The sequence below is a fragment of the Acipenser ruthenus genome, chromosome 9 (assembly GCF_902713425.1).
Source record: "Acipenser ruthenus chromosome 9, fAciRut3.2 maternal haplotype, whole genome shotgun sequence".
Classification (NCBI taxonomy): Eukaryota; Metazoa; Chordata; class Actinopteri; order Acipenseriformes; family Acipenseridae; genus Acipenser; species Acipenser ruthenus.
This window is the reverse complement of record NC_081197.1, coordinates 59,145,078-59,172,768: the sequence shown is the minus strand read 5'-3', so window position 1 is coordinate 59,172,768 and position 27,691 is coordinate 59,145,078. Positions and strand designations below refer to the sequence as shown.

Sequence of the window (27,691 nt, the reverse complement as noted above, 5' to 3'; positions counted from 1 at the left end):
GACAATAATACAGAATTTGACAGCACAAAGAGTGAATCCAAGAACCCTTGCATTCCATTCTCAAAGCACATTTTACAAGACCAGCTCAAGGTGTGGCCAGGGAACCTTATCTTTACAGGGTCCTGTCTGCAGGATTGCTACGGTTCTTAGATAATCTGGAGATTGTTTTGTACAACTATAATTATAAATCATAAAGCCACTCTCATCCAGACAAGACGAGAGATTTAACAATATTCTACTATATATTATTTGAAGCCACTCTCAGCCTGCCAAGATGCCAGATTTAACTACTACATACTATGTTGCTGTCTCGCTCAGCTGACAAAGATTCTGAAGAAAATGAAGACAGCATTAACTACCTAACTACTCTTTTCATCTTCTTGCCCACGCAAAGAAACAGCACTGCGATACAGCGAGAGACAGGGTCAGCTGTACATATTAACATATAGTATACTGCATGCCTGTAGCTATACTAACAGCAGTGCTTCTAGTAATGCTTTGCATGCATCTTGCTGCTTCAGCCCGGGGCTCAGTCAGCCCTGTCTGTTACACTGTTCAGCTGAGATTTGATTGATTAGGCTGAAGGGAGCAGAGAACAACATGTTCCTCCCAGTGTTACGCACGTACAATCTGTCAGCAGGTTCTTCCCAGTGTTACACAAGTACAAACTGTTGGCATGTGGATTTCTTGGATGACCTTGGGTGTCTGTTCCTGCATCTCTCTTTTAAAACCCACGCTTTTGCAAACAGGGGAGGGCACCCCTCTCTAGCCTTCTCTGTTGCTGCGACGAGAGTGACAGACTGCCCCCATTTTGGTGGGACCTACTCTCACATGAGAGTGACAAACTGCCCTGTAAACAGGGTCTCAAATGGACAAGGGGTTTGAGAGAAGCTGTGAAACAAGGGCTTTTTACTTTTTTCTTTTTTCACACACACCCTGTTTTGTGTGTGAAGAATCTCCTCAGAAAACAGCTTCAGGACATGTTGTCATCGCTAGAAGAAAACACTTTGCAGGTGACGACAGTTTGGAAGCTTTAAGTTTGCTTGTGAGAAGAGAGTTGTAATTGTTAGATTTCTTTCTTTGTAAAATCCCAATGAATCTGCTCTGACATACCTGAAACAATATGTACAGTCCAGCTCCTAGCTGCAGCTCCATAGTGCTGCAGCGGCAGGTAATAAACAAACACCTGGCCAGGCAGCACCTTCATGGTTTTTACATTTATGACTCTTTGAAATTATAAGGCAAGCATATTATTTCACTTTGGTTTTGTTAGGTTACAGCTATCATGAAAGTGGATCATTTCTTTGTGCTGGGGGTGCTTGGGTCAGCAGTTTCCCTACCTGCTGGTTTGGTGGGTTTGAAATGGCAGTTTAGTGTGATGTGTGGGGAGTCACAGTAAAAAATTATAAAAATAACAGCACGCTAAAAATAGACAATTTCATGGAATGGTCACGACTAAGATTTGATTTGAAAAAGGGGTATTTATTAAAGTAATACATTGTAATATTGTAATAGCTGTTCTTAATACACGTCTAATTAATGTATTTAACATGTATTCAATGTGTTTTCTTTTTACACACGGTCCTACTCAAAAGTAACAGGAATATCTTTATTTTTTAATTTTAACTCGTATTCCTTGTCAGATGTAAAAAAATAATCTGAACACTGAAATACATTTTTTAAAATAAATGTACTGGTTATAAATGGATCGTTTTACAACAATATCCTTTTTGTTATTGTCTATTAACCCTTTAGGTTTTGCAGTATTGTCAAGGGGATGCATGTTTTCTACACAAAGGCTTCAGTTCATTTGAAAAGCTTGTTTCTCCTTTAAAGCTGCTCCTCGCGTTTGTGACGTTGTTTTGGGCTATTGCGCTGCTAGTCACGTAGAACTTCATTTCTCCACTTTTCTTTTTTTGCAGTATTCTCTGTTATTAGAGGTTTGCTAACCGTGCACTGCACACTTCCTGTTTCCACGCTGAGAGGAAACAAACAGCAAAACTCACAGGTTTCGTGAAAGTCGTGACCACTGTGGTATAATCGTATCCTCAACTGGGACCATCCCCTAGGGGGCGATCTAAGAAGACTCAAAACCATGACTAAATGTATATAAGGAAAACAACTGGAAGTGTTACACCACAAACAGGTTTTCATGCATAATTTCAAGTTGATCAGATTTAACCTTAATGAAAACCAAAGAAATAAAAAATAAAATAAAAATAAAAATCAATTTGGAATACATGTGTTTATTAAGCTTAGAATCACAACTCCAGCCATTGTTGTTACTGGGCAAAGCACCTTGAATGTGACCTCTTTTTCAGAAAACAGTTTTATCATCACTCCAGTCTGTCTACAGCGCTTCATTATTGAACAAGTTAATCAGGATCTTATCTAATCAGAGGTTTCACCATAGTTAATGAAACTGAGCTGACAGCCCAAGGCCAGCCAAGACTGTGTGTGCAGTCTGGTCTGAGCCCTCCACACTGGGAGTGCAGTCTGGTCTGAGCCCTCCACACTGGGAGCAGGGTGTGCAGTCTGGCCCGAGCCTGGTCTGTCTGTAAAAAAACAGTAAAGGACTTTCTTTTTTAAATGAGTGCTTACATTTGGTAAGCACTCAGTCCAGCCTTCCGTGTACTCTGCTTTATCAGAAATAACACACTGCTGGCATTGTAGCTGATTCCCTTTGCCTGAATCCAGTTACAGCTGCAAGGGCTGACCATCTCCTTCCCGCTTGATTAGCACTGCATCGTCATGAGCTGTGCTGGAGCTCGGGACGTAAACATGAAACACACTCGACTCTCCCTCTGTGGTCAATGAGAATGTGTCAGCTGGCCTCAGTTCACACTACACAGAAGACACCATGCCCTGCTGAAAGACTTACGATAAGCTCTCCACACCCACCGCTGTCTGCTCTACAAGAGGAGCTTTTATTTTTGGCTCCCACGTGTCTTTTTCCATCTTGAGGTCGGTGACCTCTCACACTCAAGCCTCATAGTTTTTAATACTCACACTGGGTGCCTGGCTCTTCATAGCATAAGTATTACTATGATGTAGCAATAACGGCACTGCTTCAGGGCTGCTCTTATGAGAATGGAAAGAAGGGTTTGTTTTTAATTATACAGGTATTAATACTTAATATCTCTATGGATGTACATTCATTTCTATATGAGTATTCTGTAGGTTTAAGATGTGCTTTGTTTTGGCATATCCACCTTGAGTAAAAATCCACCTGTTTCATAAAAAAAATTAAAATAAAAGCTTCTTCAGGGAGGCCCTGGCTCTCTCTTGTGGTCAAAGCTAATACAGCAATAATTTATCCTCAATTTGAAAGCTATCTTATGAGAAAATAATACAAATCAAATAGACTAGTTGAAACAAAAGAGCACAGTAAAATATTAAAAAGAAAGCTAGTAAATTGCAAGTGCAGAATTCACTGTACATTTCATTTCTCAAAAGACTAAGAAAAACTTTTTGCAATGGCATAGCTCAGGGACCTAGTTTGGAACAGCAGGCAAGGCTGCAGTAATACTGCAGTACACTGTAGCTTCACTGTCCAGTGAACAGGACACACACCTGTTATTAATGATGTGCTGTTCAATCCAGCAAGGTATGAAGAGGAATTCACTTCAAGTACTTGTGGATCATAAAGAAACCCCTGACAATCAGACCTGTGCGATCACTGAGAGCTGTGTTTGGTGCAGAGACTGTACAAACCCACAGCAGCTCTATAGACCAGTGCGATCGCTGAGAGCTGTGTTTGGTGCAGAGACTGTACAAACCCACAGCAGCTCTATAGACCAGTGCGATCGCTGAGAGCTGTGTTTGGTGCAGAGAGACTGTACAAACCCACAGCAGCTCTATAGACCAGTGCGATCACTGAGAGCTGCGTTTGGTGCAGAGAGACTGTACAAACCCACAGCAGCTCTATAGACCAGTACGATCGCTGAGAGCTGTGTTTGGTGCAGAGACTGTACAAACCATGACCTTGAATCACAGATGTTCCTCAGTGACGATGTTCATGCGGTTGGTGGATGAGGTGTTGTTTTTGTAATGTTCTCTATTTCTCATGCTGCTGTGCTTTGTCTGTGTGTTTCCTTTTTTGAATAAGTTCTCAATGGAAAGGCAAGCTGTTGGAAAGTTACTGATAAGGAAACACATCCCTTATTTGGGTTTGATATATAAAGGTTGTTGGTGTCTGGTAGTCTTCTATTGTAATCTCTTGTAGTGATATATCTTATTAGCAGGGTGTGTGTGGGTCAAATGCATGAACTGTGAAAGCTACAGGAGAATACCAAGCAGTACCGCCTCCCCCTGGCTCCCTGATTCAATGAAACAACTCATAGACTTGCCAAAGATAGAAACATAGTCAGAAGAAATACAACGGACAGCCACCTGGGTGTGTTTATTAATAGTAAATCATATAAAAATGTTAATAAATGAGCAAACTACAATACTGATGAACCTGCAATGCTGATATGTAACATACACTCCTACCATGGTGTGCTTTTGACATTCCAGGCACAAATGACAAAAACACAAATGCTACTGGTGCATTAAACAACTATTTTTATAGCAACCACTTTTCAGATTACATCTTTGAATACAATTAGTGTTTATGACAGGAAACGAGAGGCAGGACAGACAGGTGCAGATGCAGATATCTGAACGGAGTCCGAGAACCGGTCTAGTGTGCCTCCACAGTGTAGTCACAGCAGGAGAACAGGTCAGTATGCTGAGCACAACCCCAGCCAGAGATACCGAAAAATACAAAACAATCAACAACAAACCCCTTTCTGCACTTTCAAGAAGCAACTCGCCTCAAGAAGCAATCATATATTTGTCTGTCTATCTATCTATCTATCCCTACGATGTCAAAAATGCCAAAAAAAATAGAAGAGTAGAGAATGAAGAGTTTAACAAATATAAAAAGAAACACACACACACACACACACTGGCAGGCTTAAAACTTCCTAATAACAAAAACCCAAAGAGGATTTCAAAGGAAGCCCTTTCCAGTACAAAACACACACACACGTCATCAGATTTGTCATCCTGAAGGTCTCATCTTCTGTGCTGTGGCAGCCATGCAAGAACCACAAAGTCATGCTCCACTTTCTCCTGCATCTTCTTGACCAATCACAGAAAGGAAATGAATACAACTAAGACAGACCCCAATAACAACAATGAGACGGGTCTGTCAGTCCCGGCTCTGGCTGCACTCAAACACCCCAGGAGGAGGGGTTCTCTGCAGCAGGGGCTGAGGGAAGGCTGGTGATGCCTCCAGACTGGCCACACAGGTCCCTGCGCTCCTTTAATAAAAGGTGAAGCTGCTGCCCGGTCTGGGCTCAGTGCAGGGGGGGGGGCGTGTACTCGGGTCGGCGTGTCTGGACGATACGAGGCCTCGCTCGCCGCTGCTCCTCGTCCTCCCCTCCCGAGCTCTCGTGCTCACTCTCGCACACGTGTACGACGACGCTGGGTGTGGTCGGGGTCCCCGCGTGCAGCTCGTACTTATCACCTGCGCAGCCAACAGAAAGCAAAGGGTCACTCTCCATGATCTAAAACAGCAGCCCCTCTAAATACTGCAGCCCTAAAACCCAACCAGCGATCTGAACAGGGACTACAATTTCTGCAGGCTGGGTCGACAGAGTTAGAGGCTGGCTGTGCTGACATCTGCTGCTGTTTAGATCATTCTCATCTCGGTAATAAACACAGGTCTGCTTCAATGCCAGTGAAGCCTTCTATTGGGAATCAATACCTCAGCAGCAGGACTGACACAAAGAGCATGGATTATGGTATTTACATCTGCTGTTCATTAATGTAGACCCTGTTATATTTTACTGTTTTATTTGTTTACCTTAAAAAAAAAAAATTGTATGGACTGTGTAATGATTTGGTGTTAATGAACGAATCAGATAGTGATCTCACTATACTATATAATCTATAAAAAATCTAAAAACAAATGATATTGAAATCCTTTATGAAATCACTGTTCTTTAGGAGTATTGTGTAAGTCACATGTCTGTACAGTGAGACAGCGAGCCAGCCCCTAGTGTTTTTACAGCAGACTTATCTCTGGCTAGGAATCGTGACAGGTTGCCACCACTAGATGGCAGTAGCAGCTAACTGCTGCCTGTTTGCTTCTCTGAGACTCTGTTGCTAGATTGTAACAGCACTGGTGTCTTTTGAACTGGAAGGTTTTCAATCCTAGCCAAGGATAAAGCCTGCTGATAAAAACATTGGGGGCTGGCTCGCTGTCCTGCAGTAGACATGTGAATAGCGCTACAGATAGAGAGCAGGCAGGCAGGCAGGCAGGCACAGCACCAGCAATGACTCAAAGTGTAGAAGAGGACAGAGAGATAGACAGGAGGAGACAGAGGGTTAGATGTAGGGACAGTGACTCACCTGGGCCCAGCTTGGCGATGGCGCAGAGCAGGTCGTAGTTAATCGCTGGGGTGGCGTCCTTCGCCTGCTCCCAGCCCACAGGGGGCGAGGCCGGGGGGGAGATCAGGAACTGCTTGTCTGGTTTGGGGGGCTCCAGTCGGGGGTTCCCGATGTGCAGAGACTGCGGAGAGAAAGAGACACCTCAAGCACCCTAAACCGATTGCACAGCCCTGGCAATCGCACAGCCCTTGCAATGGTATTGCACTCCCTGAGGCTGCCTTACTCTGCTGTGTAGGAGCTGTAGTGTCAAGGATGAATGCACACATGCCTTGCAGGATGTTAGTCTAGAGCACTACACTGGTCTCCAGACCTTCACTTATTTATTACACAAGGGGGAGCTGTTGTCTCGGCAAGGCTGAGTCTATGTTTGTCTGTAGCAGAGGCTGTACTTGCTGTATACAATTAAGAGATGGCTCTCTGCTACCGACAGCAAAGGCTTGGCTAAGCTTCAGTGTGTCCAGCTGATTTAGCTGTGTGCGCCTAGTTTGCTGTGCAGGCTCCTATGCTGAAAGCACCCCCAGTGGCAGTGGAAGCAGTGCTGCTCACCTGGGCGAAGTAGAGGCGCATCTCTTTCCCGTTGAAGTCGCTCTTGTGCAGAGTCACTCTGGCCTCGGCGGCCGTCACGGCGTCGCTGAAGTTGATTCGGACGCGGCGGAAGCTCTTGAAGAACTGAAAGGTGGCGTCGCGGTCGAAGGAACGGAACAGAGCCTCGAAGCCCGTCTGCGGGAGAGAAAGCACGCAACCGGAGTTAAAAACAAAATATGGATTTGAGATTCTCCATTCGATACAAGCGGCACAAAAAGCAGCCCAAAACCTAGTTAAAAAGAGAAGAGATCTGAATGCGCTTCAAGAGAGATGACGTTCATTTGAAGTGAAATCGCTGTGCTGGAAATAGCCCCGACACTGAACAACTACAACCAGCCCCACAGATTCTGAATTCACTACTAGAGTTTGAAGTGCCTCCGTTTACAGCAACCTGCTGGATGATCAAAGCTCCAGCCAGAACACCTACATTTCAGAAAGGCGATTGACTCGGATATTTCAGCCCTAAAAGGAGGACAGTTCTTTCATGTGTGTGATACAGAGTCTGTACGCACCCCATCTCGGGCAGGGTCAGAGGGCATGTCTAGGGTCAAAGAGGATGGGTGAGATGGGGCTGGCTCTGGATCGGATTCAGTGGTGAGGCTCATTGCAGAAAGCTTACATTCCAGTCAAGGCAGGCAGTAAACAGGAGCATGCCCTCTTGAGGAACTAACTTTGCTTTGTTTCTCTAGAAAGTGCATACGATCACTTTGTTAAACAGCATACAGCACAAGTCTTTACTGTTAGCATGGATTACAGACTTCCAAACTTCCAACCATAAATATGCCATGGCTGGAATCACACCAACTTCAAAAGCAGTTGCCACTGACCCCTCTCCCTCTCTGCCTTGATGCTCTTACCCTGACATCAGGTCTGTAGAAGACGTCGTGATCTGCCAGGGAGGCGATCAGGAAGAAGCGGCTTCTCTTCAGGGTTTTCAAGTGCATGGCAGCTCCCCAGACAGTGAGACTGGAACACCAGCTTCAGGAAGCAGCAGAGAACGGCAAAGGTTGACTTAAACAAACCTCTCACTGCTTCAAACAGTGCTGGCAAAGCCTAAGCTCTTTCTTTACAGGATCCCAACCCGGGCACAGCTCTCACTGAACCAAACCAAGCCTGGCAGTCTGAAACGAAGCAAAGCAGTTTTCTAAGACTGCTCAGCCTGGTTCACTGGGCTGTAGAGGAACTCAAATGGAACCACAGTTCAGCAGCTTTCACCTAGCTCTAAAGATAAAATTAAAAACAGCTCCAAAACCCTTTGAGTCAGGTTTGTCTTCCACAAGCCTCTGTTTGTACAGGAATGTTGACACAGCCCAGCTGGAGCGATCTGTCAGGTTCCCTGTTTCTAGAGGCCAGTTCAGAGCTGCTGTTCTTTATAACTCCACCAGCCGGCCCGGCCCCTTTTCCACTGAACAAAGAGGGCCGGCCCTGCCAGGGGGCAGGACAAGTGTTTCTCCAATGAACCTTAACCTCCTCTCCCTCACTAGCTGAGCCCTCAAGAGAGGCAGAGACAGAAAAGAAAGACCAACTGGAAAAAAGGTGACATCACCTTCCCCACACCCGCTAATCACAGCCCTACTCCACTCCTCTCTTCATTTTTGCTGCTGAAAGTGGAAAAAGTAAATCAGCTGAGGTCTGCAGAGTGACAGCTGCGTTATCAACGGCCCAGCAGCATAGTTTCCATGAGTGCTAATTCCACTCACCTCTCTCTCACTCTCTCTCTCTGTGAAGATATATATTGTGTTGGCAAGTGTACACACTGGAATACACACAGGCCTGCGTGAGCTATCTATGTGCAGAGATGACATAGCGTCTAACTGTGCCTAGTGCTACAGAGGGGCATGGATCAGCACAGCCTTGAACATTAGGGATACTGAATCACTGTGCGAAGAGGTGTACGTACACTTACTGTATATATAGGGGGTGCCTGTATGTAGCGGGCACATTTCAGAATACAGTTACAGAGAATGAAAACCGATTAGAAATCACCCACACAGCTGCTTAAACACATTATATATATATATATTATATATATATATATATATATTATAATTTCATTTATTTCACTATGTAACACAATTGTAACACCGGCTTTGACCTTTGCCTCAGACAGCTTAGGGAAGAAGTCTTGAAGGTAATTGAAGGCTGCCGACTCCTTATCTAGAGCTCTGACAAATTGTTTCATAAGGCCCAATTTGATGTGCAGTGGTGGCATCAGCACCTTCCGGGGGTCCACCAGTGGCTCCCACTTGACGTTGTTCCTCCCCACAGAGAACTCGGTCCGCTGTGGCCAGTCCCGCCTGTGGTAGTGCGCCTTGGTGTCCCTTCTGTCCCAAAGGCAAAGATAGCAGGAAAACTTGGTAAAACCGCCTTGGCGACCCATCAGGAATGCCACCATTGCAGCCTCTTGATGCCATCTCAGAAAAATGCAGATATGTATCCACTTAGGCAGCTGGAACTAAACTGAACTGGTGGGCTTAAGGCCCCTGTATTTATACTACTATTTATATTACTGGAAAGTTCTAGAAAGTTCTAGAAGTTACTCCAAGTTTACTCAGCACTGAATCTATCTGGAATGTTCTGGAAAATAAGTAAATTTCAAAATATCACTGTCCTGGTCACAAAAGCAAAGTTTGTGGGGAATAATAGCCATTTTCTATACTTTTGAGGCATAAGCAATTAGGAAATAACACTTACTACCCAGGAACCAAAAAAAAAAAAAATTTGTTACACAGTGTTTTCATCAACTTTAATCACAAATTACCATGCTGTGTAGTAATAAAAAACGTATAACTAATTACCATAATTTTACAGACCAAGTGATCAAAAGCGTCACACGGATGATAAAAAAGGCTTTATTTATTTATTTTTAATATGGCAAAAAGGTGCTGGGAAGTTTATTGTATGGCTCAGGTGTGTATTACTGCAGCGCTGCACCCAGAATAACGTACAGCACTAACACAGTGTATTACTGCAGCGCTGCACCCAGAATAACGTACAGCACTAACACAGTGTATTACTGCAGCGCTGCACCCAGAATAACGTACAGCACTAACACAGTGTATTACTGCAGCGCTGCACCCAGAATAACGTACAGCACTAACACAGTGTATTACTGCAGCGCTGCACCCAGAATAACGTACAGCACTAACACAGTGTATTACTGCAGCGCTGCACCCAGAATAACGTACAGCACTAACACAGTGTATTACTGCAGCGCTGCACCCAGAATAACGTACAGCACTAACACAGTGTATCACTGCAGCGCTGCACCCAGAATAACGTACAGCACTAACACAGTGTATCACTGCAGCGCTGCACCCAGAATAACGTACAGCACTAACACAGTGTATCACTGCAGCGCTGCACCCAGAATAACGTACAGCACTAACACAGTGTATCACTGCAGCGCTGCACCCAGGATAACGTACAGCACTAACACAGTGTATCACTGCAGCGCTGCACCCAGAATAACATACAGCACTAACACAGTGTATCACTGCAGCGCTGCACCCAGAATAACGTACAGCACTAACACAGTGTATCACTGCAGCGCTGCACCCAGAATAACGTACAGCACTAACACAGTGTATCACTGCAGCGCTGCACCCAGAATAACGTACAGCACTAACACAGTGTATCACTGCAGTGCGTTTGTGCACAGCTTGTGTCAGTAGAAAGCATTGAAGTGGTCACAGTGGTTGCACATACCTTTCCTTTTATAAGAAGGAGCTCTTACTGTATCTGTTATTTGATGTCATTTCAGATAAACAATTCAGATAAAGCGGTGCACTGTGCATGCAAATGGTATAGAAAACAGAATGGTTCCAAATCTGAAATGGAAAAAACCATCCCCCGTGTGAATGTAAACATGTGTGTGTGTGCCTTGATGCAGGGCCATGGCAGCTGAACATGGAAAGTCTGACAGTGCAAGAAACAGTAAAAGAGCAAAAAGTAACTACAGTGTCCAGTCTGTAGAGTTTTCATGAAGCACAGGACTGAGTCCCCCTCTCAGGAATCTGACAATCAGCTGATTAAACCTCCCCCTCCCTCACAAATGCAGCTTTAAAAAAGCAACTGCTGTGACCTGCTTCTCTCCTGGCTCAGCAGACTTTCCACAGCTGGGATAAACAGCATGCCAAGTTCATTGCTACAGGATGACACAGAGACAGCACACACACACAGACAGCACACACGCATGCACAGAGACAACACACACAGACAGCACACACACACACACACACACACACACACACGCACAGACAGCACACACACGCATGCACACACACAGAGAAACAGTACACACAGACAACATGCACACACACACGCACACAGAGACAGCACACACACACACAGACAGCACACACGCACACAGAGACAGCATGCACACAAACGCACAGAGACAGCATGCACACACACACGCGCAGAGACAACACACACACACACACACAGATACAGCACACACATGCACACAGAGACAGCACACACACAGAGACAACAACACACACATGCACGCACATAGAGACAGCACACACACACACACACACATAGACAACACGCACACACAGAAACAGCACATGCATGCACAGAGACAGTACACACACACACAGCATGCACGCACACAGAGGCAGCACACACACACACAGCATGCACGCACACAGAGGCAGCACACACACACACACACACACACACACACAGAGACAGCACACACATGATCAACCCAATAATACAATAATGAAAGTTACAGGGGCTAAAGGAAATACTGCTGCATTTTAATGTTTGAAATATCTGTTTAGACATTATAGGGACTTGGCCTGTGTCCTCCTAAGGTAGATTTTGTCAGCGTTTCCCTCCTTGTGGGTACTTAAACTAAATTGGTCTAAATAATAATAATAAAACAACAGATAGGATCATGGTTGAATCTAGCCTGCCAGTTTACTCAAGATTCATAGAAAAAAAAATATATATAATGTATTTATTTTCACTTGAAGAATGATACTTTATTGATCTTGTCCAAGTCCATACAACTAGAATAGAGTGTGAGGCATATAACAGTTTTTTTTCTTTTTTAATTTTTACAACTTAAAAAATGTAGTAAATCGGTAATCGATTTTACCCCATTTTTCTCCCAATTTGAAATGTACAATTGTATTTTAGGCTCAGCTCACCGCTACCACCCCTGCAATGACTCGGGAGTGGCAAAGACAAACACACGCTGTCCTCCGAAGCGTGTGCCGTCAGCCGACCGCTTCTTTTCACTCTGCACGCCCACGTACAGCGTTGGAGGACAACGCAGCTCTGGGCAGCTTAGAGGCAAGCCTGCAGGTGCCCGGCCAGACTACAGGGGTGGCTGGTGCACGGTGAGCCGAGGACACCCAGGTTCCCTGGGAGCTCCCATCCATGGTCAGCAGTGGAATAGCCTGGACTCAAACCGGCGACCTTCAGGCTATAGGGCGCATCCTGCACTCCACGCGGAGCGCTGTTACCGGATGCTCTACTCAGGAGCCACTGACAGTTTGGGTTTTATCTTGGAACGAAAGAACGGTACTTAACTTACTGTACATTTTTAGCATTTACCTAAATTTCCACAATGGAAAAATAAACACCATCAAAAACGCAGAGTCATGCTTCAGATATCTGAGCAAAAGTGGAAATCAAGTCAGCAAAGAGGAATGTGCTGTGTGTGTACATGGCTTACATCCACATTAAACTCAGCCTGTAACCTTGTGCATAAACCAAGTCCTACTCATGAGGCTCACTGTTCCAAGAACCACCAGGTCACTCTAACAAACCTTCATGGAACACCCGTGCCACTCACACAATGAAATGTCTTTATTCTTTATTACTGATCTAGACTATCGCACAGCAGTTTCACCGATTCCAGGGTTTAGCACATGCTTGATTGGTACAGGTAACAAGCTCAGGTGTGCTTTATTAAACTCATAGTAAAGCCAGGAACGGATCAAACTGCTATGTAATGGGAGTCTTATTTCCATCCCTGCTGTAATTAATGTACTATAATGGAAATGAGAAATGTCTGTCTACAAAAAATGGCAAGCTATAAAAATGGAGTCAGTCCTTTGCTGTTAATATTGAACATTTAAAAGGAAGCGTGCTTCCAGAGACCGCGTGTCCTGAGCTGTGCGGATCACTCCTTGTTCTCCCTGGAGTAGACTGGCGTCTACTTTGAGAATGTTCTCCGGAAAGCTGTGGACATGTACGCTGGCCATTTCTGTAGAAGGCAGAATCGGAGTTGCACCACTCCTCAGAATTAAAAGCTTTCCTCCACTTTGAGTTTAGGGGTCACGATCTTGTGTCGCTTACAAATGTATCCTGAAAATGTTTCCCCGGAACGTTTCCTTATAAAACTCTTTTTGTGAGTGTATGCTGGGATTAGGCTTTAGAGCATCTGATCAAAGAGAGGGTACAAAGGGGAGTCCTGGTGAAGCGATCGACCTGCCTGTAACGCAGTCCAGTATCTGCAGCAGTGCGCACAGAGACAGAGAGAGTCTCTACAGACTGTGTCTGACATGCTTTACTTCATCCCAGTCCCAGGGCAGAGAGAAGAGGGCACATCAGAATACAGATACAGAAAAGTGAACAATATACAAAAATAGAGAAAAAAGAAAAGATCTAATAGAACGAACGGTCAACAACAACAAAATAAAATGACACTGGAGAATGTACAGGAGTGTGTGTCTGTTAATATTTTCAGATACAAATCCTTTTCTAATCAGTAGCCCAAACACAGGCGAGGGTTACTGACCTCCGGACAGCACACACGCAGTTAGGAGAAACAGTTTAAAAGTAGCTCTCTTACTCTTCACAAGATCATAACACAATCATAATTGAAACCAAGCTGAGCTAACAAACAAACAAACATCCCTGCTAGTGCCTTCATCAGTTTACAGAGCTATGACGGACATGGACTGCAACTTCTTGTCAAAGCGTTCCTCTTTTATTACGAGGTTTCTTGTTTTCCAATCCAGGCCCACGTTGCTGCAGAAGATTTAAAGTTATAAGCGAGGCAGGCCAGCGTTCCTCCTGTGCGCTCTGGCAGTCTGTATCAGAGCCTGTCCACAGCAGGCTGGCTCAGGGTCTCCTCACGCACAGCCTGCAGCTTCCCCTGGGTCTCCTCACACACAGCCTGCAGCAGGTCTGGGCTGCTTTAGCCTCCAGCGTTCACCGGCTGGCAGAAGCTCAAGGGTCGTGAAGCTGGCTGCTTGTTGGTCAGGAGCCTTTCTAATTACTTCATGTAGCCAGCTGGTATTCAGCTGTTTAAAATGCAAATGGACAAAGGACAGCCAGTTGACCTTATAGAAAAGGCCAAATTGCAGGCAGCCTTTCAAAAGCGAATGTCTTATGAATCCCAAATTGCCTTTAGGACTCCTGTACTGAAAACATACAGACGGTTACTAGTGAAAAGCCACAGGCTACTGGAAAACCCAACGGCCAGCCGCCACACTTTACTGGCCTGCAAAACAGTGCAGAGGAGCGGAAACAGTACCTTCCACACACTGAAAGTGTTTATTAGCTTTAAGAGAATTCGAATGTGGGGTAAGGCCTTGTGGTCTCTTTACAAAAGGGGGTGTACAGCACTCTGACAAGGCCCTGACAAAACTGAATGGAAAAAAGAGAAACCTGTAGAAACGTGCTGGAAAAGGACATGAAAAACAGACCTGTCTCTTCCTTCAACTGTGGCTGAAAAATCAAGAGAACGTGTCCTTGATTCCATCACCCTATAGGAGCAGCTGTGCTGACAACATGAATATCCTGGACATCTTATCTGCGATGTAGAAGGAAACACAATCCGCATACAAAACTAGTGTAAGTCTTGCATTCTGACGTCCTGTCCAGCACACACTACCAATGAGTAGTGCTGTACACAGGGGCCTACACTACTCTTGTTAACTTTTCCTTCGTGACCACAAACTGAAACAGGCAGACACAAATGAAACTGGAAGCCCAGAGGCTGGACTCTGTAACCAGTGCGACAGTCAGTGGAGAGACTGAATCAGAGACATAGTGCATCCTCCACTGTGCAAAACAAACGTACAGAGAAAAACACTCCGTCAGGCTGCAGACAAAAACATGTTTCAGTGATGAAAGGAGATGAAGAAAAACTGAAAAGAAAGAGGCAGCTGAATCTTCTGCATAATATAATAATATTGCAACACTGGAAGTGCAGAGCATAGGCCTTTCAACATTAGTACTGTTACTGTATTACTAATTTATAGATTATATATTTACATACTAATATACATCTGTACATTTACTACATTATCTTTGGCAATACTTGTATGAATTGTCATGCCAATAAAATCTATTTGAGTTTTAACTACTTTTGTCAGCTAAAACTTCTAATGGGAGTAACAGATGACACATGCCTGGAACAATGTAATCAGCTTAAACAAGCCATGCTAAATAATATAGACGTTAGTGTTTGGAAATAGCTGCAGTGTCAATATGGAAAAAAAAGATCATTTACAATGCTAATGACATGCAAAACTGTTTTTCCAGGAGGAGTATGTACAGACAGATATCTACTTACTGCAGGGCAAAGGGCAAGAGAATCACTCAGCAAATACAGACACATACACAGACAAGCACGCAGAAACACAAGGCAGGGACACACAAACAGAAAAACTAATCTTTTGTGAATGATTTGGTTTATCTGTGCACTGCAGAGTCACCAGTGAAACAATAGTGCTGTTTGCACAGGTCTGTTTGTTGCAATACATTTATGCACCTCAATGATCACTAGCAGCAGGTACCAGCCAGAACCAGTCCCTCACTGCAGTAAGCATGCACACAGGAACCAGCAGCTCACACAGCCTGTCCCTCACTGCAGTAAGCATGCACACAGGAACCAGCAGCTCGGGTTTCTACACAGCACAGAGGAACTCCTGCAGAACTGAGCAGGGAAAACAAGGTGATGGTTTACATTGGAATTCTAATGGGTTCAGTTCACAAATTGGCTATAAACTTCAGTGCTTTACAGTGTTGCTCTACACACTGGTGGCGCAAGAATCATATATAGTAAGACTGCCTGTGTATAATAAGGTTGATGATAAAACTGCTAACCTCAATTTTTTAAAACAAACTCTACTACCAGCACTTAACATTGCAAAACACCGTCAGTACCAAAACAAAACAGCGGCCTGCAGATTTAAAGCTGTATCCGCAGAAGACAGGGAGAGATTTGTGGAAGTGCAGAATAATACAAAAGCAATAAGCAACACAACTTTAGTTATAATTGGAATTGATTTATTCATTTCATATTATTATACATCTATTGAGGAAATGCTATCATCAAAAAGGCAAGCCTTCACACACAGGCAGGTTAAAACAAGCGAGCCTCCTCCGGCAAGCCTTCACACACAGGCAGGTTAAAACAAGCGAGCCTCCTCCGGCAAGCCTTCACACACAGGCAGATTAAAACAAGCGAGCCTTCTCCGGCAAGCCTTCACACACAGGCAGATTAAAACAAGCGAGCCTCCTCCGGCAAGCCTTCACACACAGGCAGATTAAAACAAGCGAGCCTCCTCCGGCAAGCCTTCACACACAGGCAGATTAAAACAAGCGAGCCTCCTCCGGCAAGCCTTCACACACAGGCAGATTAAAACAAGCGAGCCTCCTCCGGCAAGCCTTCACACACAGGCAGGTTAAAACAAGCGAGCCTCCTCCGGCAAGCCTTCACACACAGGCAGATTAAAACAAGCGAGCCTCCTCCGGCAAGCCTTCACACACAGGCAGATTAAAACAAGCGAGCCTCCTCCGGCAAGCCTTCACACACAGGCAGGTTAAAACAACACTCGATTGATACTTGATTGATTGTTGCTGTATTTATTGATTACATTAACCTCTTCACTCCTGTAGTATGGGTGCGGCGATTCATTGTGTATGGATGCTTTGTGACCCTTTCTTTACATGATATTGCACTAGAGGTCTGTAGCGTCTGCAAAAGCACAACAGAGCTCATTGCAGTTCACCCAATGCTTCTTGAATGACAAGGACGTGTGTTTTATAGATGCTATGAATACACTCTCCCACGTTTCATATGAGTTTAACAAAACAGACCATTGTTAGATGATCATTTGATCTTATTATGTCTAAGGCAGTCTAAGGACCATCACATGTACCGTGACACATCCAGTACTGTAGCTGCATACCGTGATGCACATCGTATCTTACACCCCTATTCTACAGTAAGTGGAGCACATTGCTGCCGACCCTACATCAAAGCTTCCTTAGTAGCGCACTTTAAAGAAGGAATTGAATCAGTTTTATTTTCCTCCAAAACAGTAGTCCAGAATGTACATCACACAGCCTGTTTTTAACCCTACAGCAGTGCAGGCAGATTCTTTCTATGAGTCATTAGACATAGAGTTTAGATTACAGTAACAGTGTTTCCATTACATAATCAGACTCGCTGGTATTACATTGCAACTTACAAAAACATTTCCGGCAATATTGATGCTTTAGCGCAGGTGAGAGAGAGAGAGAGAGAGAGAGAGAGAGAGAGAGAGAGAGAGAGAGAGAGAGAGAGAGAGGGACAGAGAGAGAGGAGAGAAAGAGGAGATTCATAATCAACATATCCATTAAAAAAAACTACTTGTGATGCGCAGAGTGGAATTGCCTGTCTTGATTCTCGTCTCTGAGAAGCCTGGCTTTGAAGAGTGTGGAGAATGGAAACGTTTTTGCATGCACCGGATGGCTCAACAGTTCAGCTGCTTGGAAGTGCATGGTAAAAACTGCCATTCCAATTCACTTGACACACTTCAGAGCAGAAGGACTCACTCAGCTGGGAGCACTGCTCGTTTCACATCTGTTTTTCTGAACTGAGTTTGCTTTCGCATTACACTTCAACTGACAAACCAAACTCAGTTTGCAGCACAGGGATGGAAATAAGAGTCTTATTAACTTATTAAACAGTCACCCTGTACCAAGACCAGTTCAATTTGATTAACACAAACCCTGTGGAGGACTAATTTGGTTGGAGCATTCATTCATTCATTCATTAATATATATTATATATATATATATATATATATATATATGGTAGATAGATAGACATAGATATAGATAAAGACATAGATATAGATATAGATATATACACATATACAGTGCCTTGCATAAGTATTCACCCCCCTTGGACTTTTCCACATTTTGTAGTGTTACAACCTGGAATTAAAATGGATTTAATTGGGATTTTTACCATTTGATTTACACAACATACTTAACACTTTGAAGGTGCAAAATATTTTGTATTGGGACACAAAAGTTAATTAAACAAAAAAAAGACATTTTTTGGTTGCATAAGTATTCACCCCCCTGAGTCAATACTTGGTAGAAGCACCTTTGGCAGCAATTACAGCTGTGAGTCTTTTTGGGTAAGTCTCTACCAGCTTTGCACATCTGGATCCTGCAATTTTTGCCCATTCTTCTTGGCAAAATTGCTTGAGCTCTGTCAAGTTGGATGGGGACTGTTGGTGAACAACAATTTTCAAGTCTTGCCACAGATTCTCAATCGGATTGAGGTCTGGGCTTTGACTGGGCCATTCTAAGACATTCAGGTTCTTGTTTTTAAACCACTCCAGTGTAGCTTTCGCTGTGTGGAAGGCTGCTGGAAGGTGAACCTCCGCCCCAGTCCCAGGTCTCCTGCAGACTGAAACAGGTTTTCCTCTAGAATTTCCCTGTATTTGGCTCCATCCATCTTGCCCTCAATCCTGACCAGTTTCCCAGTCCCTGCTGATGAAAAGCATCCCCATAACATGATGCTGCCACCACCATGCTTCACCGTGGGGATGGTGTTCTCAGGGTGATGAGCAGTGTTGGCTTTACGACACATATAACGTTTTACGTTCAGTTTTGGTCTCATCAGACCAGAGAACCTTTTTCCACGTTTGCTGTGTCTCCCACATGCCTTTTGGCAAAATCCAAATGGGATTTGATATGGGTTTTTTTCAGCAATGGCTTTCTTCTCGCCACTCTTCCATAAAGCCCAGCTTTGTGGAGCGTCCGGGTTATAGTTGTCCCATGGACGGTTTCTCCCATCTCAGCTGTGGATCTCTCCAGCTCCTTCAGAGTTACCATTGGCCTCTTGGTTGCTTCTCTGACTAATGCCCTCCTTACCTGGTCACTGAGTTTTGGTGGACAGCCTTCTCTAGACAGAGTCGCGGTTGTGCCATATTCTTTCCATTTTTTTAATAATGGATTTAACGGTGCTCTGGGGGATGTTCAAAGTTTGGGATATTTTTTTATAACCCAACCCTGACTGGTGCTTCTCCAGAACTTTATCCCAGACTTGTTTTGATAGCTCCTTGGTCTTCATGATGCTGTTTGTTTAGATATGCTCTCTAACAAACTCTGGGGCCTTCCAGAAACAGGTGTATTTAATCTGAGATCATGTGACACTTTAATTGCACACTCCATTCAACTAATTATGTGACTTCTGAAGGCAATTGGTTGCACCAGAGCTTATTTAGAGGTGTCACAGCAAAGGGGGTGAATACTTATGCAATCAAGACTTTTCAGTTTTTTATTTGTAAATAATTTTGAAAAATATGTAGATTTTTTTCCCCACTTCGACATTATGGACTATTTTGTGTAGATCAGTGACAAATTCCTAATTAAATCCATTTTAATTCCAGGTTGTAACACTACAAAATGTGGAAAAGTCCAAGGGGGGTGAATACTTATGCAAGGCACTGTATATACACATATACAGTGCCTTGCGCATATAATATATATATATATATATATATATATATATATATATATATATATATATATATATATATATATATATATTGTACACACATACATATCTATATATTATATAAACAGCACCAATGAATGAAGTGTGAGCAGGCCTTACTGCAAGTGGCCTGGCTCTGGGGCACTACATGGAAGTGTGCAGAAGACAGATGTTTAGTGGAGGCCCAGGCTTGTCTCTGTGCTGGAATGAAAGGCCCTGTGACTGTCTTTGTGATTGGTGTTGCACAAGGCTGTCTCAATGACGGGAACATCACACTCCCTGCGGAAAGCACACAACATTTCCACCTGCCTTACAGGAAGGAATTTCCACTCGATGCTCAGCTGTCCAGTCTCCATTCCATATCCCAGCTTCCAAGGAAAGTTAAAGACATGACGAATACTTCAAAGCCAGATTAATCAACGCTCTCAGAAAACCGGCTGTGCTTTTTCCTATTGTCCTTGGGCGGGGGACGGAGTTTATTCAGCTGTGCTACACCCTGCTCTTACAGTACAGGGTTTTTTTCAGTTGTACAATGTTTCAAATAAATATTTATTCAACTAGGATATCAATCTTGAGACCAGCGCTGTATGTTTTTCAGAGTCAGGTCCTGATAGTACCACAGGTTAATCACTGCTTCTCGCTGCCTCCTCAAGTCTTACCTGTTTAGACTGCACTTGTAGATCTCTTAACCCTGGAATATCTGCAAGGTTGCCTTGGATAAAGACCTCTACCGAATAAATCAACAACAACTTAAATTAATGGAAGTAATGTTAAAACTTTACAATGCATTAGTAAGACCTCAGCTAGAATACTGTGTTCAGTTCTGGTCACCACATTACAAAAAGGATATTGCTGCTCTAGAAAGAGTGCAAAGAAGAGCAACCAGAATTATCCCGGGTTTAAAAGGCATGTCGTATGCAGACAGGCTCAAAGAATTGAATATATTCAGTCTTGAACAAAGAAGACTACATGGTGATCTGATTCAAACATTCAAAATCCTAAAAGGTATTCACAATGTCGACCCAGGGGACTTTCTCGACCTGAAAAAAGAAACAAGGACCAGGGGTCACAAATGGAGATTAGATAAAGGGGCATTCAGAACAGAAATGCCACTTTGTGAGGGTCTGGAACCAGCTCCCCAGTAATGTTGTTGAAGCAGACAAGAAGATCCTTCAAGAAGCTGCTTGATGAGATTCTGGGATCAATAAGCTATTAGCAACTAAACGAGCAAGATGGGCCGAATGGTCTCCTCTCATTTGTAAACTTTCGTATGTTCTTATCAACAACAACAAATCTCCCAGTTCCCAAGCCCACAGGTTAACCCACTGATCCCTGTTTTAATGTGTTCAAATCTCTAACTTAGAACAGTAAACACTCAAAATTCCCAGCTCCCACATCCTCTCTTATTTTCCCCTGACCCTCGTACTGCTCATTCATTGTGGAAAAATCTCTTAATCCTCTGTATCCCGGAGCGAGTGACATGCAGGAAAAAGAGGAACAAGCAGTTCAGCCCAGTCCTCAGAATCCTGGTATCTGGTGGAAAGAAGACGCATGTAAATACATTACTGGATGAAGACATTAGTCATTTCCTTCAGGGCAGTGATATCATGAAACATTTATTCTGCATACTGTCCGGCTTTGCACTTCGTTCCGTAGAGGTCATGCTTTGGGGAGGGACATGACATACAGCATAGCAGGCAGATCAATATCCCCACTGGAACCTGGTGGGGTCTATTCAAGTCATCTGAACAGCAGCTGATCTAAACACTAGAAGCTTGGAGTAGCAAGGTGATGAGAATGAACATGCAGTAGTGCATGCGAGTGTGTATGGTACTGGATTCTCTCTGCTCAACTCCAGGGAGCAGGATTCTACTCCAGTGACCTGCACGTCGCGACACAGATCGGACCGACCTGCACGTCGCGACACAGATCGGACCGACCTGCATGTCGCGACACAGATCGGACCGACCTGCACGTCGCGACACAGATCGGACCGACCTGCACGTCGCGACACAGATCGGACCGACCTGCACGTCGCGACACAGATCGGACCGACCTGCACGTCGCGACACAGATCGGACTGACCTGCACGTCACGACACAGATCGGACCGACCTGCACGTCACGACACAGATCTGGATCGTGACATTAGGGAGTCATTACACCCCTAATTCATACGATAGTCGTTGCTACTCTGAAAAACTAAACTGAACCAATTGGAGAACACAACTGAGATACCGTGTTTCTGTTGCCCTGAGCTTCTTGGAGTGTATCCAGCTCATTGCCAACCCTACTGGACAAACAAGCCTCCCCGCTCCAACACAACACTGCTGTGTAAGCAAAAGGAGTGCAATGGAGTCAAATACTGTATACTCCTCCACTGGCAGGTACAAGCAAGAAGCAAGGCATGACTTCATTGTGCAATCCAATATTTACAAATGAACCGTTACTGAGAGAGTATTTACAAATGATCCGTTACGGAGAGAGTATTTACAAATGATCCGTTACTGACAGAAAGCCATTTTCTTCTTTGTTGCTCTCACGAGCACTAAGCCTTTTGCTTTGCCAGCAGAAACGGTTCAGTATCATTTTCATACAGATCGGAAACCAACTGGGTTTGACGTCAGCATTATATTCTGGTGCGTTTATTTCTGTTAAAGCGTGACTGTGTTGCACATTGTACAGTAGGTCTCTGCAACTCAAACATGGAGCTACAATGTGAGAAATGCATCCCAAATGCTTTTGCAATGTACTGGTACTCAAGTTTTCCATTTGAGGTCATTCAATTACATCACCAGGGAGTTGAATTCAACGTTTCAGCATTTTCCTTTTGAAACTTGTTTAACATACAAAATGTACAAAACAAAAACATATTCAATCAAAACAACCCTAAAAACAACCTTAAACACTGTGATTTTTTAAAATTGTTTTTTGTAACTATAACTTGCTGGTCCAGAACACTGTAAAACAAGCACAGCGAAGAGGCGCTCCAACAAGCTTCCAGAACACTGTAAAACAAGCACTGTGAGGAGGAGCTCCAGCGAGCTTCCAGAACACTGTAAAACAAGCACTGTGAGGAGGAGCTCCAGCGAGCTTCCAGAACACTGTAAAACAAGCACTGTGAGGAGGAGCTCCAGCGAGCTTCCAGAACACTGTAAAACAAGCACAGCGAAGAGGAGCTCCAACGAGCTTCCAGAACACTGTAAAACAAGCACAGCGAAGAGGAGCTCCAACGAGCTTCCAGAACACTGTAAAACAAGCACAGCGAAGAGGAGCTCCAACGAGCTTCCAGAACACTGTAAAACAAGCACTGTGAGGAGGAGCTCCAGCGAGCTTCCAGAACACTGTAAAACAAGCACTGTGAGGAGGAGCTCCAGCGAGCTTCCAGAACACTGTAAAACAAGCACAGCGAAGAGGAGCTCCAACGAGCTTCCAGAACACTGTAAAACAAGCACAGCGAAGAGGAGCTCCAACGAGCTTCCAGAACACTGTAAAACAAGCACAGCGAAGAGGAGCTCCAACGAGCTTCCAGAACACTGTAAAACAAGCACAGCGAAGAGGAGCTCCAACGAGCTTCCAGAACACTGTAAAACAAGCACAGCGAAGAGGAGCTCCAACGAGCTTCCAGAACACTGTAAAACAAGCACAGCGAAGAGGAGCTCCAACGAGCTTCCAGAACACTGTAAAACAAGCACAGCGAAGAGGAGCTCCAACGAGCTTCCAGAACACTGTAAAACAAACACAGCGAAGAGGAGCTCCAACAAGCTTCCAGAACACTGTAAAACAAGCACAGCGAAGAGGAGCTCCAACGAGCTTCCAGAACACTGTAAAACAAGCACTGTGAGGAGGAGCTCCAACGAGCTTCCAGAACACTGTAAAACAAGCACAGCGAAGAGGAGCTCCAACGAGCTTCCAGAACACTGTAAAACAAGCACAGCGAAGAGGAGCTCCAACAAGCTTCCAGAACACTGTAAAACAAGCACAGCGAAGAGGAGCTCCAACGAGCTTCCAGAACACTGTAAAACAAGCACAGCGAAGAGGAGCTCCAACGAGCTTCCAGAACACTGTAAAACAAGCACAGCGAAGAGGAGCTCCAACGAGCTTCCAGAACACTGTAAAACAAGCACAGCGAAGAGGAGCTCCAACAAGCTTCCAGAACACTGTAAAACAAGCACAGCGAAGAGGAGCTCCAACGAGCTTCCAGAACACTGTAAAACAAGCACAGCGAAGAGGAGCTCCAACGAGCTTCCAGAACACTGTAAAACAAGCACAGCGAAGAGGAGCTCCAACGAGCTTCCAGAACACTGTAAAACAAGCACAGCGAAGAGGAGCTCCAACGAGCTTCCAGAACACTGTAAAACAAGCACAGCGAAGAGGAGCTCCAACGAGCTTCCAGAACACTGTAAAACAAGCACTGTGAGGAGGAGCTCCAACGAGCTTCCAGAACACTGTAAAACAAGCACTGTGAGGAGGAGCTCCAACGAGCTTCCAGAACACTGTAAAACAAGCACAGCGAAGAGGAGCTCCAACGAGCTTCCAGAACACTGTAAAACAAGCACAGCGAAGAGGAGCTCCAACGAGCTTCCAGAACACTGTAAAACAAGCACAGTGAAGAGGAGCTCCAACGAGCTTCCAGAACACTGTAAAACAAGCACAGCGAAGAGGAGCTCCAACGAGCTTCCAGAACACTGTAAAACAAGCACAGCGAAGAGGAGCTCCAACGAGCTTCCAGAACACTGTAAAACAAGCACAGCGAAGAGGAGCTCCAACGAGCTTCCAGAACACTGTAAAACAAGCACAGCGAAGAGGAGCTCCAACGAGCTTCCAGAACACTGTAAAACAAGCACAGCGAAGAGGAGCTCCAACAAGCTTCCAGAACACTGTAAAACAAGCACAGCGAAGAGGAGCTCCAACAAGCTTCCAGAACACTGTAAAACAAGCACAGCGAAGAGGAGCTCCAACGAGCTTCCAGAACACTGTAAAACAAGCACAGCGAAGAGGAGCTCCAACGAGCTTCCAGAACACTGTAAAACAAGCACTGTGAGGAGGAGCTCCAACGAGCTTCCAGAACACTGTAAAACAAGCACTGTGAGGAGGAGCTCCAACGAGCTTCCAGAACACTGTAAAACAAGCACAGCGAAGAGGAGCTCCAACGAGCTTCCAGAACACTGTAAAACAAGCACAGCGAAGAGGAGCTCCAACAAGCTTCCAGAACACTGTAAAACAAGCACAGCGAAGAGGAGCTCCAGCGAGCTTCTTGGATTGCATGTGAATCTGGAATTGGAGATGCAAGGAACCGCTTGCTAACACTTGACCAAATTCCAGACTGCAGGCCTGCATGATGAATGCTAACCTGCAGGTGAGACACGTGTATGTATAATTCTTACAGCAGACAAGTCACAATAAGAGCTGTGGGAGCTTCAATTCTTTATGCTTTCTGGCTACATTAACCCAGTGGATTTCTGATTTTTTTTTTTTTTACTGAAATGGTCATTATAACAGATTGATATAAATCTCTGTACTAAAACTACGCAGAGCTAGAATTAATTTTGTTTTTCCCCCTCAGGAAAAAATGACAAACTTGAGCCTTGCTGCCAAAACACTCCTATATGTATGAAAAAGGAATTGTCTTAGCGTGACAAGTGGGTGGAACAAGCCTGCAAAAGTATTTCACAATTTACAATAACCAGGATATTACTCACTAGAACGACACAATCTTTTTCGACTTACAAAAGCACATGCCATCCACCAGCTCATAGGAAAAATAAACACTGAAATTCAAAACAAATTAGACCTCGGAAATAATGTGTCAGTAAATGGGGTTTTTGGACACTAATGTGTAGCTTTGCAGCCTGTTAGTGAATACCCCAGATGTAAACAACAGAGGCTACACTGTTCAAACCTTAGTAGATTTAGAAGGGTTTCTTTTTTTCATTTCTAAATTTAGCACGGTTTCATAGTTAAGGATGAACTAATATATTTAATGTAAAATACTCATTCTAACCATCTGAAATACAATTAAATACAATGTATGGGAGAACAAACAATGGCACATTTAACATGCATGTTACAGTCATTTTGACTATGTAGTTTCGCTGATTTATGATATACATGTCCTTGACATGACCAGCTCCTTGTGTTTTTTAGGCAGGCCACAAACACAGCATCACACCTGGTCCTGCATATCCAAAACAGGCAGTCATGCTGGAGCGATTTCTCCACCACACCCCTCCCACGAAACTCTGAACACAAGGGCTTGGTTTCATCACACAGTAGGTTTGCCCCTCTTGGTTTTCTCAATGGAACTGGACTTCAAAGGATTGTCTACCTGCTCTCTGGTGCAAAACAGGAGTGAAGGAGAACCTTTCCTTTCTGCTTACACAAGCCCTTCACATTCTGGATTTCTAAATAAATACATGTATGAAACTGAAAAGGCTTTTTACCCAAAGAGACAGCTTCCCAAAGTTTCGGTATGTTAACAGAGCTTTGTCAAGGAAAAGTGCGTTTGAAAAACTGTGGAGGCACTTACAGGCTTTTGATGCCTTGGTAACTAGTCACTTATTTCTATTGAAAGTCATTCGTGTGCCTGTGGTGTAATTTACTGCATAGTTAATAATGTAACGTGATGTGATTCCTCTCTCAAGCTCAGAGCCTGGGATCTCTCTCTGACACCACTGCGGTACAAACACGGGACAGAGCCAGCCCCCCAAAGCATTGCCTATAATCTTACCAGCAACTTAGATTTTTGTTGTTCTTCTTTAAGAGTAAATCACTTACGGTCTGTGTATTCAATTTGACTTAAGTCTCCTCGACCACGATTATGACAACAACACTAACATCTTATTTTACAGTACTTGAGAACGTTTTCTGTTGAAAATGCACACTCACAAGAACTACTAGAACTGGACTACCTCGCGGTCTATCTGTCGGGGGAGTGATGTACATTTCAATCGGGTTGGAAAGTGGAATGACTGAGTAAAACTAATAACATTCATTTTTAGTAAACGTAACCTGGGGAAGTACATCAATAAATACGCCCAACAATACTTTCAGTCTAACCGGCTCCACCCCTCCAGTGTTTTGTCACACTGCGTTAAGCTATATTTTGCAGTTGCATTTACAGTATAATAATATTTATAAAAAACAAAGGCAACCTATTGCAGACGCATCGATTTTGAACCGTACCTTGCACTGACGGTCAGTGAAGATGTTCTCGTCCACCTTGCACGCAATCAGTGCATTCGGCAGATCGGTAAAATGCACATCAACCATCTTCGAATCGCCGGCCTCTTCCGTCTGCTGCCCCGCTGCTGCTTCTTGTTGCATGCACGGGTTATCGAGGGCTTTCCCACGCTGTTTCTGCTGCCGATGTGGTACCAACAACGCGACACCGGCGTCTGTGCGTACTGGGATTCGCAGTGAGCAAACCAATCTGGTTTTCGGCGTTTGTTCTTTGAATGCTACTCGTACTAGCGGCCCCTTCGTCTTCGTCTTCGTCTTCCGCTATCGATCTACTGCGTCCGTGGAAGGGGAGCTGCTGCTGCTGCTTCTGTCTCAAATCAAAGGACTGTCCTCTTCTCGGTGTGTCTGTGGCGACTGTTTTTTTAACAGGCGAGGCCGCGACCGGGAGACGAAGCAGCTGCACGGTATCAGTCACACTACAAAGACGCTTCCGGATCTCTGCCGCCCCTTCCTCTTGCTCTTCTAAAGGCAGTTACACGGGAGGAGCAGCTGTTATTGCTGCTGCTGCTGCTGCTAGTTCTGGTTTCTGTTCCTAACTCGCGATGCCCTTCTCCAACTCTCCAAAACCAGAGTGGCTTTAGACGCACTGCAGGCACTCAGACTAAACTAAACACGGTGCTCTGTCATGCACAGGGATTGCTTGTTACAGACCCAGCTGAGGAACGTC

The 27,691-nt window shown here is 44.4% G+C and overlaps 1 protein-coding gene across 2 annotated transcripts; it reads right to left on the bottom strand.

The window, feature by feature from the left end:
- Positions 1–4,376: 4,376 nt before the first annotated feature.
- Positions 4,377–27,691, bottom strand: LOC117405301 (calcipressin-1-like). Of its 2 annotated transcripts, none has more exons than XM_034008252.3 (4): positions 26,968–27,691; positions 6,988–7,161; positions 6,403–6,562; positions 4,377–5,515 (listed from the first exon to the last, which is right to left on the bottom strand). In XM_034008252.3, the coding sequence occupies exons 1-4, from the start codon at positions 27,106–27,108 to the stop codon at positions 5,346–5,348; spliced, it is 645 nt and encodes a 214-aa protein (XP_033864143.1). In that variant the 5' UTR covers positions 27,109–27,691; the 3' UTR covers positions 4,377–5,345. The 2 variants fall into 2 exon arrangements, with proteins under 2 accessions (XP_033864143.1, XP_033864144.1); XM_034008253.3 differs by lacking the exon at positions 26,968–27,691 and adding an exon at positions 7,884–8,602.